The 19,909-nt window shown below is 37.9% G+C and overlaps 4 protein-coding genes across 4 annotated transcripts; 2 read left to right on the top strand and 2 right to left on the bottom strand.

Moving 5' to 3' along the window:
• Nucleotides 1-544: 544 nt before the first annotated feature.
• On the bottom strand, nucleotides 545-2,584 carry LOC103931106 (delta(8)-fatty-acid desaturase 1-like). Its single transcript, XM_009340516.3, has one exon. The coding sequence runs from the start codon at nucleotides 2,172-2,174 to the stop codon at nucleotides 831-833; it is 1,344 nt and encodes a 447-aa protein (XP_009338791.2). The 5' UTR covers nucleotides 2,175-2,584; the 3' UTR covers nucleotides 545-830.
• A 5,198-nt stretch (nucleotides 2,585-7,782) lies between these two features.
• On the bottom strand, nucleotides 7,783-9,823 carry LOC103965864. The gene is made up of 2 exons (XM_009378954.3): nucleotides 9,480-9,823; nucleotides 7,783-8,566 (listed from the first exon to the last, which is right to left on the bottom strand). Exons 1-2 carry the CDS (start codon nucleotides 9,821-9,823, stop codon nucleotides 8,155-8,157), a joined length of 756 nt encoding a protein of 251 aa, XP_009377229.2. The 3' UTR covers nucleotides 7,783-8,154.
• A 3,679-nt stretch (nucleotides 9,824-13,502) lies between these two features.
• LOC103965867 (protein ABIL1) lies at nucleotides 13,503-16,059 on the top strand. Its single transcript, XM_009378957.3, has 9 exons — nucleotides 13,503-13,868; nucleotides 14,318-14,400; nucleotides 14,561-14,711; nucleotides 14,797-14,896; nucleotides 14,985-15,053; nucleotides 15,205-15,289; nucleotides 15,424-15,476; nucleotides 15,581-15,687; nucleotides 15,776-16,059. Exons 1-9 carry the CDS (start codon nucleotides 13,776-13,778, stop codon nucleotides 15,929-15,931), a joined length of 897 nt encoding a protein of 298 aa, XP_009377232.2. The 5' UTR covers nucleotides 13,503-13,775; the 3' UTR covers nucleotides 15,932-16,059.
• Nucleotides 16,060-16,609: 550 nt separating this feature from the next.
• On the top strand, nucleotides 16,610-19,515 carry LOC103965866 (UDP-D-xylose:L-fucose alpha-1,3-D-xylosyltransferase MGP4). The gene is made up of 4 exons (XM_009378956.3): nucleotides 16,610-17,454; nucleotides 18,071-18,232; nucleotides 18,713-18,928; nucleotides 19,014-19,515. The coding sequence occupies exons 1-4, from the start codon at nucleotides 16,972-16,974 to the stop codon at nucleotides 19,221-19,223; spliced, it is 1,071 nt and encodes a 356-aa protein (XP_009377231.2). The 5' UTR covers nucleotides 16,610-16,971; the 3' UTR covers nucleotides 19,224-19,515.
• The last annotated feature ends 394 nt before the right edge of the window (nucleotides 19,516-19,909 follow it).

Below are 19,909 nucleotides of genomic sequence, written 5' to 3'. Positions count from 1 at the left end.
AAGCAAGATTGCCTGCATAAATTGTGGCCTAGAGAACGAATAAAATCTTTGGTGGTACAAATCGCATCCGCTTTTCTTTAATTCATTAAAGACTTTGAATTCGAGATGTCACAGCGACAGTATACTGTTGTAACATTGAAAAGTCTGAAAATCTCTCTCAGAGGGAGGTGTTACTCTAAATACTAATTACTCTCGTTAGTCCCCAAAACAAAGGGCTATAATGGCATTCCCCTGCCCTTGAATATACACCCTACAGAGATGAATGGCGCCAATATCGCATCGATAAGTGTCTATATCATGTGGAATGAATACTCTGTTTTGGCGTGTTATCAAACATTATTATCGGTAAAAGCCGCAGGCACAGAAAATTTCTAAACTGGTGAAAGAACGGAATGAACAAGAAAACACATAAATAACTTGTAAAGAAATTGCCTTTCATCAAACTTTGATCTGCAAGTCTTACAAAAGGCTTAACCAAATCAAACGGAAAGAGTCTCAGAGAGATGCACTTCTATAATTTTGTACCAAATAAAAACTCAGAAAATGGACAGTTAAATCCCCTTTTCTACTGCAAGTTCAGAGACAGAATACATACCGAAATCATATAATGCAGAAGAGAAATGCCAAATGAAAAATGATACCAAATCCGCAATCGACAAAACCCATCTGCTTCTTCGTCCTAGCTAGATGCCCCAAACTTAGTAAAAAAAAAAGGGCAAAATGTAAACAAACCATTGTGTGTGGTGTGGGGCAGTGTGTGTGTGCGTGTGTGTGTGTGCGTGTGTGTGTGTGTGTGTATATGTATATATTGACATGCTCTTCAAGAGGTCTCAGCCATGAGTGTTCAAAGCTTCCCAGACCAAGTTCTTCGGGACTGGATTCGACAGGTCTCTAGCCTGGAGGGCAGCAGTCCTTAGAGTCCTGAGTGTGGCCTTATTGGCCTCCCAGAAGGACAAGCTCCTGTATGGCAAATTGTGCTTCTTGCACAACTCCTTCACAGTAGGAGCAATCTTCCTCAGTTGTCCGCGAGGCATTCGCGGAAACAAATGATGTTCGAGCTGGAACTGCAGCCCGCCGAAGAACCAATCCATCTTAGTTGAGCAGGAGATATCGACAGTCCCCGCGGCTTGCTTCTCGAACCAGTCATTGCCATTGGGGGCTCCGAGATAGGTGTCGCCGGAGAAATGATTCAATGTGAATTGGATGTGCTGGAGCGATGTCACTGCAAATGCTGCCAGCACAAACATAACCCTCTCACTCCAGTTGGGCAAACACGAAACGAGGAGAGGAAACCATGTCCAGAAAACTAGGATTCCCATGATGTTCAATCCTCTGTTTGGGACATCCCGCCTCGAACACAAGAGCAAGAATGTCTGGATGAACAAATTAACCCTCCCCACCATCATAACCGGATAATATGTAAAGTGCTGGTAGCTGACCAAAAACCTAGCCAGAGGATCAAATGTCAAAACTCTTCCGTAAAAAATCGAGGTGATCGAATTGAAAAACTTGGTGGAGACTGCGAAAACCGGAATGTGCTGGAGATCCGGATCGTAATCGAGGCTGTTGCAGGCAATGTGGTGGGCATTATGAGTCCACTTCCACCAGGCAATGCTGATTCCGGTGAGGCAATTACCGGCAACAATCTGGGCAATGTTGTTGCACAGTTGGCTTGGCATTACCTGGTAATGCCCACAATCATGTCCGACGTAAGCTCCCTCTATCCACAACATCCCCAGAAGCATCCCGCTCATCAAATGCACCAAAACGCTGTCGGATTTCAAAACTCCGTACACGGAGAGGCAGAACATGATTGAAATGATGGTGATCGAGCACAGAGCGCCGTGCCCCTTCTTCTCGAACAAACCCGCCTTTGAAAACTCTGTTGCCATTCTTCTGTAATCTTTCGACACTTCGGAGACCTCGAAATCTTTGAGATAAATTCCGGTGGAGAATTTCTTAAGGTACTGCCATGCAGTGCCGGGATGGTAAGCGATGAACGCGTCTGTAACATCCAGGCCACCCAGATTGTACAGAATGGTATCGCCGCCGGGGTGATCCTTCGCCCAATCGGAGACATTATAGACCTTGCCCTGGATAGAGATCCATAAATCTCCAGGCTTGTTGTGCTTCTTCAACTCCTCTACAGAAATATACTTCTTCTCCACCTCCATTTTTTGAACAACAATAAAAACCCAACAACAATTTCACAAAAAAAGATGAACGGTAAACAATTTTTTCTTTCCACACACAAATCAAACCGAGAAAATCCCTGTGTTCATGGGTCAGTTTTTTTCTTTGGAACAAAAAAAAAAAACGAACCCGGTAGGACGTTGGGATAATCTCAGATTTGATTTGGGTTTTTTGGATCTGTTTTCAAACTCCTTTCTTATCTCTCAATTTCTCTGGGTTTTCTTTGGATTTGTTTTTGGGTTGCAATGTGATTTTTTTTCTTATTTCTACCAAAAATCATATTTGGAATCAGATTTATATGGAAACAGGGGAAGTTGAGAGGATGAGTTTTGTTGCTTGCAGCGAGGAACGCGGTCCAGCGTCCACTTTTTAAAACCAAATCCTAAGCAAATCATTATGTAACACCGCATTTTAAATAAACCTAGTGCAGGTGATAGTCACGTGATTCCAGGCTCTAGCGGTGCAAAATAGGGTTAGTGTGCTATTCATGTACTTTTTTTTTTTCTTCAAATATACCTTTTTAATTTATAGTCGTCGGATCAATTGAATTAAAGAAGATCAAATGATAAAAATTAACAAGGGGGTGTGTGAGAAGTAAAAAGGGATATGTGGATAGCACACCCCTTATTCAGAAGAATATGATCACATTTTTTCACCACATTAGTGTGTTATTTGATAAAATCAATGTGTATATATTACGTCAACTAAAATGTTTATTTCATTGAATGTGAGTTGTATGTATCGTTTGTTTATTAATGAATTTACCTCATTTGATGGTTGGGGTGGACATCAAATTGAGCGAACTGTCCAAATTGACCAATCCAAATCGTTTTGGTCAGTTAGGTTTGGTTTTCACTAAGAAAAGGTAAAACAATTTAAAAATCAACCCGCACCGATTTTATGTTGGTTTGGTTCGATTTTGATACTTTTGAAACCGATCAAAATCAAATTGAATTGACTATATATCTTTTAATTATAATTTTATTTATTTTACATTTCAACATTTTTTTTTTTAACAAACGATATTATCTACACTAAGGGGGTGGGAGACTGGGATAAGTCTCACAATATTCTAGCAATAATATAGTTCAAATTTACCTCGGCAAGAATCAAACTTAAGACCTCTCACTTACCAATGAAAAGGCACACCACTAGACCGTAATACTAAGTGGCTACATTTCAACATACTATAGGTTATTGGATGTCTAATTATACATGTACAGTAAGTGTTTACATATTATAAGTTGAAATGACTACTAATAATTACAAGATTTGTTTGTATTTTAGGCTTATGTGAGATCATAACAAATAAATTGTATGTTAACATGAGATTTTATATGATTGAAACTTAGTATTAGTTAACTTGATGAAATTTTTATGTTCAGAAAACTTAATCTTTTAATCGGATTGGAATGTGCGACATGTAATTTTCTACATGTCTTGAAATGTTGTACATTTTTTATTAATGTGTGGGGATTAGGCTTAAAATGACCGAATCAAACCGAACTAAACCAATTATAATAACTTGGTTTTGTTATGTTTCAATAGTGATATTGATCAAACCGAACTAAAATCAATTGTTGAATGCTAGTTGGTTTGATTATATTTTTTTATGCCAAGCCGATCCGCGCCCACCTTTAAAACTTAATAGTATACTAATAGTTACCGAGATATTTTTTCTAATTTTTTTTTATTTTTATTTTTTTTGGTGACAAAGACTAAGAAAATGAAATTTATGCTAAAAGTTACACTAGTTATAAATTAGTATTCAACTAGCCATTCATCAAAAACTGAAATTTCCTACTTGCATACAGAATCTTAGGACTAGCAGCTGTCTTCAAGTCATGTTTATTTATTTATTTGCATTAATTTTATAGTTTTTTTTTTTAGTACAACGATATATCTTATATTAAGAAGATGAGAAGTTCAGCTAAGTCATACAATGTGTGATTTAATTTGGTATCGAACTTGTCATTTACAAGATTCAAATTTAAAACTTCTTACTTATAAGTAAAAATAAACACTACCAAATTATATGCTGAATTTTATGTGATTGATCAATTTGGAAATACACGCATCAGGCTCGCGGCTCACATGCACACGCGTGGCGTGAAAAGACAACCGATGGCTTTGTTTAGAGCGCACCACGACTTGTTTTGTGGAGGGGGGCGGGCGCCTGTGGCTGTAAAGCAAACCGCGGGGCGGGCGCCTGCGGCTGTAAAGCAAACCAACTTTAAGATTCCTTTTCAACGGAAGAATATCTATATAGATTTTTATTAAAGAAAACTAATAAAAAAATAGTTCAAGAACTTTGAGTTTTAACGATAAAAACAAAATAAATGATAAAATAAATAGTATCATGATTAACTTTTTAGTATAAAAAGATGGTTTTTCATTAAAGTGAATAGTATCGGGAGTTTTTTTGTTAAAGTTGTCTTTTTATTATTGTTTTTTATTTCCTTGTATAGAGGGTTATAGAGGTGCGAATACAAGTTATTCGGCTAAGAATATATTTAAAGGATTTTTGGTTAAAATAGGTTTTTAGATTTATATAACTCATCATTTTTATTTTGAGATTTGAAATTAATAAAAGTAATTCATCAATCATTTTAATCTTTCCGCGACTTTGAATTAAACTAATTTTTGCGGTTCGGTTCCGTATGGTTCTCAAACTTGAATCGAAATGAATCAAACCTTTTTTGGGGGCCTTTTTTTTTGGGTTTTTTTTTTTTTTTTTTTTGGAGAGAGAGAGAGAGAGAGAGAGAGAACTTGAATCGAAATGAATCAAACCTTTTGGGGTGGAAATGAATCAAACCTTTCGTGGGTGGGTGAAGTGATAGGGTTGGATTTATGGTTGAGAACCTTTTGTCGGTTGGGGAAGTGATACAGTTGGATTTATGATTGAGATGCCTGTATACTTTTTTTTCTCTGTTTTTTAGATACGGATAATTTAGGAATATTGTAAATTACATGGGTGTCCAGTGTGCCGACAAAAAATAAAATATCTAAAGATAAAAATTAGGGGTATAAAATATAAATAATCAATTTTTCTTTTTTTTTTCAAAATTTTGTTACACATGGATTACTTACCGCTAACGAAATGATTGGTATTAACTTTAATGTGAGTCTCATATTCTTGACAAGACAAAAATATAAGCGGTCATCAATCATAGACTCGTAATCCTCAACTCATGTATGCAAAATTGTATTTAACCAAAAAAATCCAAAATTAGGAGGCACTTAATTAGTTCATTTTGTTATTTCTCATGAGCACCAAACTTTTCTAATGATAAAATAGAAGCGAGTGTCAAACTCTAATCATGAATATACGATTAACCACCCATAAGAATATGTCGGATAAGCTAAAATTAATTTTATCCATATTTGTCAAAAGTATATTATTAGAAAAGAGAGTAATTATTTGTTACAAAAATAGGACGTACATTTTTGATAGTTTCATCCATAGTTGGTTCTACCTAATGATTCCAATTTAAAATGTTGCTTTTAACCTCGAATTTTTTAAGGACAAAATGGAATTTTTCTTTGCAAGCAAGGACATCATAACATTATTATTGTTAAGGACCATGTCTTCATTTTTTGACCTTTTCTACGTTGTTTCGTTTATTTTGCACATGCATGTGTACTGAATGCGTGGACGTTTAAGCATACAAGTGTTTGATAAAAAATTGTTATATAGTTAACTTGTTAAAAATATTGGAAACTTCGTGTGGTTTTTTTGCAGAATATAGTAACATTTCGAACCGTACCATATGTTAAGTAGTGGGAAAACGTGTTTGGCAAGTCACGTTAACTACAAAACCGCCCTTGCCATATTTAGGGTTTAGCAAAATGAGAATCTAAGATTATGAGCGGAGGGAATCCATGAATGAATTGTTCTATACTCTTTTTCGTTAGAGAGTATTGCTGTTTGGATCACATTATTTGTTTTCCAATTTACATTTACTCACTCGCTCTCATGTTTTTGTGGACAACTACAAACGTGAATTTTACGCACTTGGATGTGATGGTTTTCGTTTCAGGACTTGCATTGTTTGAAGGAGTTTTTTTGCCTTCTTATTGACTCTTCAATTGTTAGATTACTTCCAGATTTTCTATACATTTCTCAATTTTGGAGGCATGTAGGAGGAAAGAGACATGTCTTTTCTTTCTTGTACCACTTGATACAACTATATTGCGTGGAGATCGCGCTTGCCATGAGAAAATAACTACTTTTCCATACTATTGATTGGTATGAAGTTTTATCATAAAAGATGATTGTGATACGTAATTTTAACATTCTCCAACTATATGTTTTTTTGGTTTGCTGATGAAATGCTTCGCCACATTCATTTAGCCAAGAGTGTCATCCCATGAGAATTCTCTGTAACTACTCATATATCCCACCAAAAATATTTCTCGAAGGGGTTGGTGGGTGGTTTGCACAGTGGAATTAAGGTCAGATATTTATTTATAAGCCTGTATGTCAACATAGCCACCACACAAAAAATTTCAAATTCACTTGGGCAGGATGTGAGATGCTATATGCTACCTCGACGGTCCACTTTGGTGGATCCAAACTCGACTTTGTTTTCAATAAATTAGTCTGAACTGGTTTGCAATTACGTATTTTTGTAAGTAGAATTGATTCATTTGGATTCGTTTTAAATGTTCTAGTTCTTACGGGTATAACAAATTTGTTTTCAATTGTATGTCGTATAACAAGACAACAACATAAAATACTTTTGATGTATTTCTGTTACGAAAGAATTATGTCTAACAAAAGACAATACCAACAAATCTTCTAAAGAAAATCAAAACTTCATAAATTTGATTGATATTTTACTTCTTAGTGTTAGATTAGGTATGAAATTATGGATTATGGACTTCATTGTTGACTGCTAATAAAATAACAAGTGCTAAAATAACCATTAAATGGTCTGGTCTAGGTTACCCACACATAACAAATATGGACTCAGTCTTGGACATGGTTTTACACGAATCGAGTCTAAATCGGACCGTTTGAAATATTAAAAGTAAAAACCGAATAATTTTACATTGGCCGAGTAATAAAGTCCGATGCACGGATGCAAAGACTCGTATACATACCCTTAGTGAATTCATTTTCACAAACCATACCCCAACTTTATCAACATTAATGACACATCTAAGTGTCATATGGTGGTTAGAGAAAGGACTAATAATGATTCGAAACTAGTGTAATAACTAGGCAAAATAGTTTGAGTGTGATCGTTGTACTACCACGTAAGTATTACTAATCGATCCTTTCAAAAAAACACAAAAAAAAAAAAAAAACAAAAAGTATTACTAATCGACCTGTTATAATATGAGTAGCTTGTGTTATAATAGTATAACGTGTTTACTTGTACAGAATAGATTTGTACGGAATGAGTTATATCTTTTGTTTACCAACACCGAATTAATCAACCTATTATAATATGAGTGGCCAACATATTATAATATAAAAGGACTGTAACACCACGCGGTGGTAAGTCTCACTGAAGTGCCTCTCAAACTAGAACACCTCCACAAATGAGCCCTTCTTGAAACAACTACTTTTGGTCACATATATATTCCAAAACAGTGTCATTTGCTCATGCCAGTTTTTCACTGGTGCTCAGTTTTATCTACGATACGATATTACAATGAGAGAAATTCTACGGAATCCATAATCATCTCATACTATACAGAATATACAAGGGGGTTGTACAATATACTACTTTCACTCAGAACGAGTAGTTTTTAAACAGATTAGTACAATCTATTCGGAAATGCTAGTTCATCAACCAAAGTCTGGCAGTGCCGGTGTCGACTAGGGCAACACCCTTGCAATCCGAGCCAACCTTTTACCATTAAGTAGTTGCCAAGCCCTAGCTCAATATGTACTCAAGTATAGGCCATATCACGGCATACGCCAAAATTTTGGGACATCTTAAAGCATCATCAAGTTCTCTTTGAAGACGAAGAAGATGAAATTTTGAAATATGTTGGCCTTGGGGTTGAGGGGCATCCGAGAGATTGCATTATATCCGCTACGGTCAGCACTTGAAACTTTGGTGGTGGAGAATTGAGAGCAATGTTATCAACCCGATGCTCAAAGATCTTCCCTTGCTTGTCAAGTTTGTACTCAGAGGTTCCATCAAATCGACCACGACTATCCCAAGGGACTCGTGGAATGCCATGGATGGTCCAGCGAACCATGATTACATTGTCCATGGGCTGCCATACGCTAATGACATCAACCCACAAGGCCCTGAAAAATATTTGACCATGGAAACGCAGTGCCCAATATATAGACTTATAATTCTCAATGCCCATAAAGGTATTCATTGGATCTTTGAAAGTGATATCATCCCTATACAGAACACAGAACAATCATTAGCATCTTTTTAAAGAAAGCCAAATGTAATGTACAGAAGCTTTTATGAGGACAACACATGCACATTTTTCAACAGAACACTCTAAAGATTTGCAAACCCTCAAAAAGTACTGGCAATCTCAAGCATACGACAACACATAACCCAATATTCCAACAATCTTGTTTCAGTTTGCATATACCTCACCATGGAGGCTTCGTCATGAATGCACTCCCTAATCTATTGACAGTCTTATAGCCAAACCCTATTAAAGTTATTAACCAGGGCGTACATGAGCCCCGTTTAGGACCAAATTTGTCAGTCATATGGGCCAAAATTGCAAGTTCAAAGCATACAGACTGATATACATTTAGTGTTAACTAATGATCCCAAACTAAAGCTCTAATGAGCAGATGAAAGCAACTATCAATATACACTGTCAATCCAAACAGAACTGATGTTACGGAACTATAATGATGAACATATAGTTTCATGTTCAAATCTTCAGTTAGACTTGACCCTCAATTGGGGGTAACATAATGACTAGGTAAAAGAAAAGACAACGAATTTCGAGTTCACAATTGCAAATTTGTAGCAAAGGTTTCTTATATTCATACTCTGAGGTCCCAAAGTACCGAAAGCATTTAAATTTTTGGTTTACCCAAAACTCCCCACGAACTAATTCTTCTTTTCTTTTTTGAACTTTCTTGGCAACCAAACTGAAGGTTCGAAAAACAACGAAATCAAACATTTTAAATTGATCAATTGACAAAGTTCTCAAATTCAATCTAAACCAAAATAATAAAGAACATAAAATTCATCAACTTTCTTTCAATCTCCCTACATTTCTCAGCAACCAAACAAAGAGTAATTGCAAAATATTGAAAACACAGAGAAGAACAAAGACGAAACCTGTAAATGTCGAAGCTGAGCTCTCTGTAAAACAGCTGAGGAAATTCCTCTCTCAGAGTCCGAATCGCATACCCCATATTCACATAGTAATCCTGCTTCTTTTCCTCTTCTTTGCTCGGCTTCGAACCTCCTCGCTTCACAGGAGCCGAAAAATGTCCGTACAGCCTCACGTTCTGGTCGAATTCCGAAACCCTAACCGTACAATCCCTAACCTTGGACGAAACCCTAACCCTAGAACCAAACCCAAATTTATCAATGTTCGTCGAGATTTTAAAGCTTTTGGGATTGGGATTAGGGTTGCAGAAAACTCTGGATATTTCCGGCGAAGGAATGAGAAGTACCATTGGGAGATTTCAGATTTTCAGTCGGAGAATTTGGGGCTCAGAAAAAGGCAAGAAAAAGCCATTTTCTCGAGAAAATTTGTAAAATTTGGTTTGGGGATTTTATTGGCTGGAGAGGGAAAGGAAAATCTGTTTGGATAATATTATGTTTTGTTTTGGATAAATTGGAATTATCGGTTAATTAAAATAACTAAAATATGTGATTGGTTGTTGGGCACACACGTGCGACGCCTTTCCTTTTGACTTGCCGCGGGTTTTATTCTTCTGCCGGGACTTTACCGTCGTTACGATAATATAATACATTAACTGTAAGTTTATTATCTACCTTTTAGCATATATAATATCGTTTATTTGAAAGAAAAAAAAAAAACCCATTAAAAGTATTTTATCATAGCAAATCCGAATTCATAGCCTAAAAAAAATATAGGAAATAAGGCTTTCAACATGACCGTGACCTCTCTTGCTGAGCCCATATACCATGTATTTTTGGGAGATGACTCTGCTTTATTTTGTAGAGCTACAGAGATCGAGGTTTATAATATTAAATGTTTGCTCCAAAGGTATGTTGTGGGTTCTGGCCAGTTCATTAATTTGGATAAGAGTTTGGTCCATTTTAGTGTGGGTCGCACATTTTGGGGATTACACACAAGGAAGGCTTTGGAAAATATTTAGGTATACAATTAGATTGTGGGGCTTCGAAGACAAAGGTGTTTGAAGAAGTACGAAATAAATTGGATGAAAGAATCAATGGTTGGGCAGAACAGTTTTTGTCAGTAGCCAGTAAGGAGGTGCTTATTAAGAGTGTTGCGGTGGCTTTACCTATTTATACCATGTCATGTTTTCAATTGCCTATTCAATTGGCAAAGGAAATTGAACAAATTATAGCAAGATTTTGGTGGAGGGATCAGAAGATGAAAAAGGGTGTCCATTGGCTTGCTTGGAAAAAAATGGTGAATAGAAAGGCTTCTGGAGGTCTTGGCTTTGAGGAGATTATTGACTTTAATTTAGCAATGTTGGCTAAGGTGGGATGGCACCTGATATGCAACTCGAAGTCGCTTTTGGCTAAAGTTCTTAAGGCTAAGTATTACCCTAATTCATCGTTTCTTGAAGCATCAATGGGACAAGGAACTTCATGGGGATAGAAGGGAATTTTACAAGGGAGGAAAATTTTGAAGTCTGGTATACGATGGAGGGTTGGTGATAGGAGAAATATTCAGGTTGTTGAGGATCCTTGATTGCCCACACCAAGAACATTTCGACCTGTTTCAAGACCTCCGGAGATGCCTAGGATGGTTGCCGATATGGTGTTTATTGGAGGAACATGTAAACATGAGGTCGTCAAGAGGTGTTTTAATGTAGACGAAGCACATATCATTTTGAGTATGTTGTTAAGCCAGTTTGGGTGTTCTGATCGTGTCATTTGGCACTATACTCGAAATGGAGTCTATTTGGTGAAATCAGGATATTTGGTAGCCCAAGAGATGAATAGGAATAGAGAACTTGGACAGAAGGGGGTGGGGCAATCCAGTAGGGATAATAATATGGATTCGGTATGGAGGGCTCTTTGGAGTTTGAAGGTTCCTCCCAAGCTCCGCCACCTTATATGGAGAGGATGTCGGAATATACTTGATGTCCATACCAACCTGCAATGGAGAGGGATTCGTTTAAGTACTAGTTGTCCCTTTTGTGATTGTGAGGAGGAAACACATGTACATATCTTTTTTAAATGCTCCTTTGCTTGTGTCTTTTGGTTTGGTTCTCCGCTCCAATTAGACGTGACCATGGTGGTGGGCGATGATTTTATGCAATGTTGGATTTGGTTGTCTGCAAAGTATGGTAAGATGGAGGAGGCTTGTGCGCTTATGTGTTGGGTGGTGTGTGGTTTATGGAGAATATGGAAGTGTCGTAATAGTGTGGTGTTTGAGAAGATTGTGGTAGAACCTAATGGTGCAATGCAGTTACTTCAGCAACAATGGGAGGAGATTGTGGGAAGTGATGAGGATCTACTGCCGTGCAAAGTCCCTGGCAGTTTGGGCGAGGGACGATTTTCGAATGGGTGGATAAAACCGCCATTTGGAATAATAAAATTTAAATTGTGATGGAGCCTGGTGTAATAGTACTAGTGTGGGTGGATATGGGTGGGTAGCGAGAGATTTTGCGGGTATTTTCAAAGGTGCGGGCGGTTTGGGGAAGGTTCTATGTGGTTTGAGCATCATGGCGGAAGCGGAAGCACTTAGGATGGCTATAATGGTGGGATTTGGTTATGTTCATTTGGAAACTGTTTCCAAGGTCCTTGTTGATATGATTCATGGAAAGCTGCAACCTGAGGCCACCATGGAAGATATTAGGGCTGGTTTGGTATTGCTGTGCTTTGAAAAAAAGTTGTTTTTGCTGTGCTGTGAGAATAAGCAGCTGTGAAATAAAGCAGCAGAGTGTTTGGTAAATTTTTTTGTAAAAGTGCTTTTGAAAAAAAAAAACAGTATTATAGTGTTTGATAAACTTTTATGTAAAACAAATGTGAAAAAAAGCCGGTTTTTCAAAGCTGGGTTTTGCAGCTTCTTGTTTTTGGCTTTTTTTCACCCAAAACTGTGAAAAAAAGCTGAAGCTGAATGTTTACCAAACACAAAAACAGCTCCCAGCTTTTTTTGATACCAGCTTTTTTCAGAATCACATCGGTACCAAACCAGACCTTAATACTATTAGGCAACGTTTATGTTCTATTGAGTTTCTTTACACTTCTTGTGCCTGTAAGGAGGCTGCGCATCTTATGGCATCTTATGTTACTCGTGTGCGGGGGGAGGGGTGGGGTGTGCATTCTTGGGATGAGTTTGAGCCTGAGTGGTTGTTTAATGTTCTGGTGTCTGATGTAAACATTTCGATTCGTATCTAATAATAACTATTATTTGATTAAAAAAAAAACTTCGAAAATAAATTGAAAAAATATTAATTTATAGGGTTCGGTTTTTGAACCACCAAACCAAAACAGAACTAATACTGTTTAGTTTGGGTTTCAATCGTTTTATTTTCAGTTTTCTGCTCGATTCTTTTCTTTTTTGATTTTCGGAGCCCACTCCTACTAGTTATCTTCCGTAGCAAGTCATGAATAAGTATCATTAAACAAAAATTGTAAGGGAGAATTGCATAATGTTGAACCGCCAATTGCCTGTAGTTTTGCCTTGGATCCCAATTCAAATCATTGCTACATAACGCCCAATGCAAACCGTCATTGCATAATCTTAATGAGTTTAAGGTTTTGTCAACTTCAAGATTCTGCCTAACAATACAGCATTCATAACGGATTCAGGAAAATATCAAAAGGAGTACTAGTGTAAAAGTTCAGACAAATTTTGTCGAAATCTATCTGTGAGCTATTTAGTCGAGCACTTAGTAAGCTTGTCGGTGTCAAACCATACTGCCAAGCAATATTGACATCGTCATTTAAAAAATCAACAATTATCTTTTGTAAGAACTTTTGAAGATCTAGAAGCGTTTTTTGTGAAACCAAACCAATACTGAAATACTTTATTGTCAAATTACTTATAGTTTCACTAAACTTGAAAAATTAAAAAGGAAAAGAAAAGAAGAAACGAATCACATGCCCCTCGCAGCGTACAAACCTACCTCAGAAAACGACAGATCTCTTGCCGTTAATTAAATTTTCGAGCCAGCATTCTTCCAACTGCCATTTTCCGTTACATGTGCAGCGCACTAACTCTCTCGCTCCTCAGCAATAAATACGCTGCAAATTTCCCTTCCGTTTAACTCCAAATTAAATTTAAAATTAAATTAATCCAATAATTTAGAAAAACACCCACCACCTCTCGGCGTTGCTTCAACCACACTCTCACTCCCACCAAAACCTAACCCCCCCAATCTAACCGCAGCTGTAATTACATATTTAATTGCATCGTCTTCCTGCAATTTGCAGTAATTTTGATCGTTGGTTCGGTTAGAAATGGAGCTGGAGCAGCACCAACCGGGCAACCCGGCGATGACCTTCGACGAGGTCTCCATGGAGCGCAGCAAGAGCTTCGTCAAGGCCCTGCAGGTTGGATCTTGGGACTGGATCTGAAGTTGATTTCGTTTCAAATTGATTGGTTTGTTGCATCTTATGAATTGGTTGATTGAATTTGTGGGGTTTCGGATTATTTAGCTTGAAAGTTAAAAATCTTTTGGGTGTGTTATGTTTTCGAGAATAATGATTAGCAATGAATTTTGAGCTGTTAATGCCAAGCATTTGTTAAGGAAGTTAAGTTCTTTATGGTAGCTACTGTTGCATTGGTAATGCTATTTAAATTCTCTGAATTGGGCACTATGTAGCTGTACTGGGTTTATGTAGACCAATGGATGTAGCGTGAAGCCTTTTTTTGTTCCTACTTCCGAGGGTTTGTGTTAAGAACTTCGTTTGAAATGATACCGTTATGCGGTTTGAAGAGAAAAATAGGGCATTTTTGTAATGGTTGGATCCTCATAGTCTGTTTGCTATGTTTATCTCAGGAACTCAAGAACTTAAGGCCTCAGCTTTATTCTGCTGCGGAATATTGCGAAAAATCCTATCTTCATAGCGAACAGAAACAAATGTAAGGATATTTGTTTTACTGGTTGCAAGTTTCTGAGAAGGAATGCTCCAGCATGTCATACACATCTGGATGCTTTTATCGTCGCTTGTTTGATTCTCAGTTTTACCAGGAATTCTATGCTCCATTGCTTGCTGGCATTGATTTTCAATTTATGCATCAGGGTACTGGACAACCTGAAAGATTATGCTGTACGGGCCCTTGTTAATGCCGTTGATCACCTTGGCACTGTGGCTTACAAGTTAACTGACCTTCTTGATCAGCAAACCTCAGACGTCTCAACCATGGATCTGAAAGTTACTTGCCTAAATCAGGTGAGTTTCAAATTTCTGCACGCTAGAATAGAGAGGGTATCAAATAGATAGAGTTTAGCTTAACAAACTTCATTTCTCAATCTAGAAACTTCTTACATGCCAAACATACATGGATAAAGAAGGGTCGAGGCAGCATCAGTTGTTGGCATTCATTCCGAGACATCACAAGCACTACATTTTACCAAGTAAGACACAATATTGTCAACTTCTTGTTAGAGTTGCCCTGTTTGTAATGAGATTTTTTACATTTATTTCCATTTCTCTCCTTGCTAGATTCCATGAATAAGAAGGTACATTTTAGTCAACATCCTTATCAAGCAAGAGCACATCTTCAGTTTTCAAGTATGTCACGTTCCGTTGGACGCTTGCTTATGACTTATGAGTCCACTTTTCATTGGGCGATTAAGCTTTTCTAGTTTATGGCATTTGATTTTACAAGTTCTTATTGTGCACAAGTAATGAGTTTGGCGTTTCAACAATGTGTAACATTTAGGCGCTGCTGCATCAAAAACTCTTTCTTGGCATTTAGCTTCAGAAACGAAATCAACCTTGAAGGGGACTCCACAGGCTCAGACTAGGTAATTCCTATAAGAAACAAGAATCTTGCATATGGTTTCGCTGTGCTTGGTACAAACTTGTTTTTGTTGGTTATCTAGCGCGTCTGATACTTCTAAGAAAGCTTAAATGTTTTGGGATATTTACCTTTGTGCAGCATTGAAGACACAAAAATTTCTGTAAACACTGCTGGTGTTTTCCAGCTTGTAGGTATGTTGAATTGGATGGTTACGTCATCATATCACCTAGCTGCGAATAGATAAGTTTTACTAGAGAAACGATAGTTGTTTATGCTTCGACTAATATGAATGCAGAAAATGAAGAAGGGAGTGCCTCTAAATCCTTGGCAATTCAGCTTCAGCAACCAAGTGGATTACCTAATTCTGGCGGGGTTAAGCAAACATTGGGTGCTGGACACAGGGTAGAGCGATCATGTCCTCCAAGTTCTGATCTCCGTATTACAGAAGATAAAAAATTTGAAAGCTGATGAGAAGTTATTTTCCTTGCAGGAAGCAGTAGATGGTTCGAAACCAATGACGGCGTTCAGGTCATTTGAGAACCCAAGACGGGACACAGTGCGTGTCCCTGTTCGCAGCAAAAGTGTGCTATCGGCGTTCTTTGTCAAACAGAAATCGAATAAGCTGAAGGCTGGATCCGTCTCGTGAGATCTCATTAAAACAAACAAGTTAAAGATGCTGACACCCTCATTGTGTGGGTCAGTCAATTTGCCTGTAAATCCCCTTGCCCGTTAGTTTATCAATTGCTTGAAATCAAAATTCTTGTTTCTTTTTTCCCCGGGCTGCTTAATAACGAGCAAATTGTGCACACAAGTCCCTGTAATCTTGCACCTCATAACCATCCCATTGGTTTCTGGTATCTTACTGAATTATCCGCTTTTACGCAAAACCACGTGTAAAAATGCGTTCATTCTTTCTACTTTGTTGGCTGGTCGTACTTTTGTCAAGCGTGATATTTGTGCGTTATATACGAATTACCTAAACTAAAATGTTCAATAACAGTTGCTATTCTTACACTTTTTTTTACTTCTCACATGTCTCTTGTTAATTTTTATTCTTTGATCTTTTTTAATTCAGTCGATCCGACAGTCACAAATTAAGAGAGAGTATAAGAAATGAAAAGAAATGTGTTGATAACACATTCCCTTTAATAATCACATATACAAAATTTTGCCTTCATTCGCAAACCCACTCGTGAAACTATTTTCTTTCCCACGGTGATAACTCGTGAAATTTCTTCCTTTCCCCATCACGCTCGCTGGGTGACAGTAAGGAAACGACTTGTCGTTTGATGAATCGGATTCGAACACCGACAGCAGATCGGCACCTCTAAATCCTAAACGACAACAAAGCAAACTCCTTCCCCTCTAGGCTTTGATCTGCTGTTCTAAACCACCACACTCCGACCGAGGAACACTGTGATCACTCGATCGGCAGCAGCAGCGCCACCCTTCTTACTTTCACATCCTCGCATTAAATTTCGATAGTTTCAACAATTTTACTCAATTTTTAATTCCAAACTGCAAAATCCATCCAAAGTTTGCATCTTTACTTTCAAAACCAGAAGCTTCTGCATCAACAAAATCCAATTTTCACACTTCCCCCGTCGAATTTCAGCAATTTCTGAAAAACCCATCTCAAATTCTCACCTCTACAATCAGCCCCAACTCATAAATTTCTCTGCAACAATGTCCTCCTTCTTGTACCAAAGACCAATCCACAACCCACTTTCGGATCCGTACCCGATTTCCCCGCGCTCCTCCTCCAATGCCCAAAAACCGTACTCAATCTTCAGCCCCACGACCCTCCTGGTCCTCCTCTCGCTCCTGGTGGTGATGGGCGTCTTCTTCCCCTGGGTGGGCATGCGGGAGAGCCTCTTCTCGGACACCACCAGGCCCTCGACCGCCAACTGGCGGGACTACACGTTGGCTCAGGCGGCGGAGTTTGTGGCCCGGAACGGGACGGTGATTGTTTGCGCCGTGAGCCAGCCGTACTTGCCGTTTTTGAACAACTGGTTGATCAGCATTACCAGGCAGAAGCACCAGGACAAGGTGCTTGTGATTGCTGAAGACTATGCCACGCTTTATAAGGTCAATAAGCGGTGGCCTGGCCACGCCGTGCTGGTTCCACCTGCGCCGGATGCTCAGACTGCCCATAAGTTTGGTTCTCAGGTATAATTGCTGATTCTTGCATCTGGGTTTGGCTTGATTTGTAGATACAGTCGAGTTTTAGCTTATACTTGGAATTGTAAAGTTGGTTCATTGAAGTAATTGCTAGTTGATTTTGTTCTAATGTTGCGATGCTCAAGTTTTGCTTGTGCAGTTGAGGTTCTGTTTTCGGGTTTTAATTTGATGTTCGAATTTCATTGATCATTACATTGAAGTAATACTAATGCGCTAATATCATTTCCTTTCAATACATGGCGTGGAATACTAGTGTTTCTTCCTGTCACATCATTAGCACAATGAAGAATTAGATATGCAAATTTCATTGATCATTGAAATGTTAAATTTTTAATGTATTGTTCTGTTTGCTTCCCGCCCTCACTTAACATGAACTGCCTAAGTTCTCGTTATTTAAACTTCTAAATAATTGAACTTATCAGGTTTTTGCTCCAGTACATTGTTTCCCCCCTCAATTCTGCTTTTTGGCCCCTTGGTTTCGATTGCTTCTCTTGGTGTTTATGTTTGTTCTGTGAACCTGCACATGATGATTAGAATTGTTTGTTTTCATGAATTGTTGACTTATTGCCTTTCAAAAGTGATTTTGATTGATTTCCTAGTACAGGGATTCTTCAACTTTACTTCCCGAAGGCCGCGACACCTATTGCAGATTTTGGAGCTTGGATACAATGTTATGTACAATGATGTTGATATGGTGTGGTTGGCTGATCCATTTCCCTATTTCGAAGGAAACCATGATGTGTACTTCACAGATGACATGACCCCAGTAAGTACACCTAGTTTTGGTTTTTAGCTACTTGATGTGCTTAATTAGGAACAGATGCTAAGCATGTGCTGTCCTAAATTTCATGTTCATCAGACACCGGGAGGTGTGTTCAGCACAAACTTGATTATTAGTAAAACATTACCTTAAACCTTCCTTAATTTTTCCTTATGCAATAAGGGAAACTTTCAATTTTGTGCGTTCTTCGGTGGATGTGAGGCTTTGGGTATTGAGTGGATATATGGTGATATCTTTTGGCACCAGTTAAATACAGAAAGTGACTGCCAAAATCTCTATTTATTTTGTCGTTAAACCCTGCTCGCTACTGTATGTCTAAAAACTAAAATATATCAGATAACGGTGTTCTAGCGGTACCAGTTCTTGGTATAATTCTTTTGGAGTCTGCAGTCTAGTCTAATGCTGCAGATATATCTGCACTTTTGTTATGTTTACAAGTGATAATTCTTCTATTTTGGCAACCAGGTCAAACCTCTGAACCACTCTCATGATCTGCCACCTCCAGGAAAGAAAGGACGCACTTATATATGCAGCTGTATGATTTTTCTACGTCCAACCAGCGGAGCAAAGCTAGTTATGAAGAAGTGGATCGAGGAACTTAAAGATCAACCATGGTCCAGAGAGAAAAAGGCAAATGATCAACCTGCTTTTAACTGGGCATTAGACAAACTTGTTAACAAAGTATGTTCACTTTGAAAGTTGTGCTTGATATACCTTGACAAATTATTTAGATCCTTTGAGTGATTATGTTTATAATTTTCTGCAGGTGGATCTCTACCTGCTGCCACAGGCAGCATTCCCAACTGGAGGATTATACTTTAAGAACAAGACGTGGGTGCGAGAAACTAAGGGGATGCATGTTATAATTCACAATAATTATATCCTGGGTTTTGAGAAGAAGATAAAACGCTTCCATGATTATGATCTATGGCTGGTCGATGATCACGCGGATGAGTCTCCTCTTGGGAGAATATGAGATTGAATGACATCATCAATATTTGTTTCCATAGAAGCTCAGCTGTATCGATGCCCGCAGGAAATGCTTCCTACGAATTTGTGTGACCTTCGAGCCCGGTGGGTTTTTGTAAGAGACTTGGAAAGGGAAGGGAATGTGGTGGTGTTGGCTCAACTGGTTGTACAAACATTACCTCATGCCTCCCCTTGATCTCCTTTACTCACATTATTTGTTGGAATTCAATTCCAAATAGAGACTGAGCTTTTGATTGTTTTCCAAAAGAAGGAATGGATGCCTTGCAGTCGGAGTCAAATTTTGTCAATTTACTAGGAAAGTAACCTTTTAAGCCACTAGTATAAAATATGAGTTTAGGGCACAGAATCATCAGAAATTCCAAATCAAGAACAATAATTGAGATTTTCTTATATATATATGTATGTATGTATATATATATATGTATGTATGTATGGATGGTGCTATTACACACTTATTTTTATAAGTCATACACTATTATTAACTATTAGTAACTTTTGATCATTTGTTTTCTTCAATTCATTCGATTCGAGGTCGGCATGAGAGATGTAAAAATAAGTGTGAAATGTGTATGCATATGTCTGTCAGACAGCTTGCAAGGCATTCTCATTTTTGAAAAAAATTGAGATTAGTTGTGAGGTCCAAACAACATCAAACTTTAATAATGCAAGGCA

Source organism: the organism of the source record quoted next, unplaced genomic scaffold, assembly GCF_019419815.1.
Source record: "Pyrus x bretschneideri cultivar Hongxiangsu unplaced genomic scaffold, Pyrus_bretschneideri_v1 Contig40, whole genome shotgun sequence".
Classification (NCBI taxonomy): Eukaryota; Viridiplantae; Streptophyta; class Magnoliopsida; order Rosales; family Rosaceae; genus Pyrus; species Pyrus x bretschneideri.
Note: the sequence above shows the minus strand (reverse complement) of the source record. Positions and strands in the feature narration are given on the sequence as shown.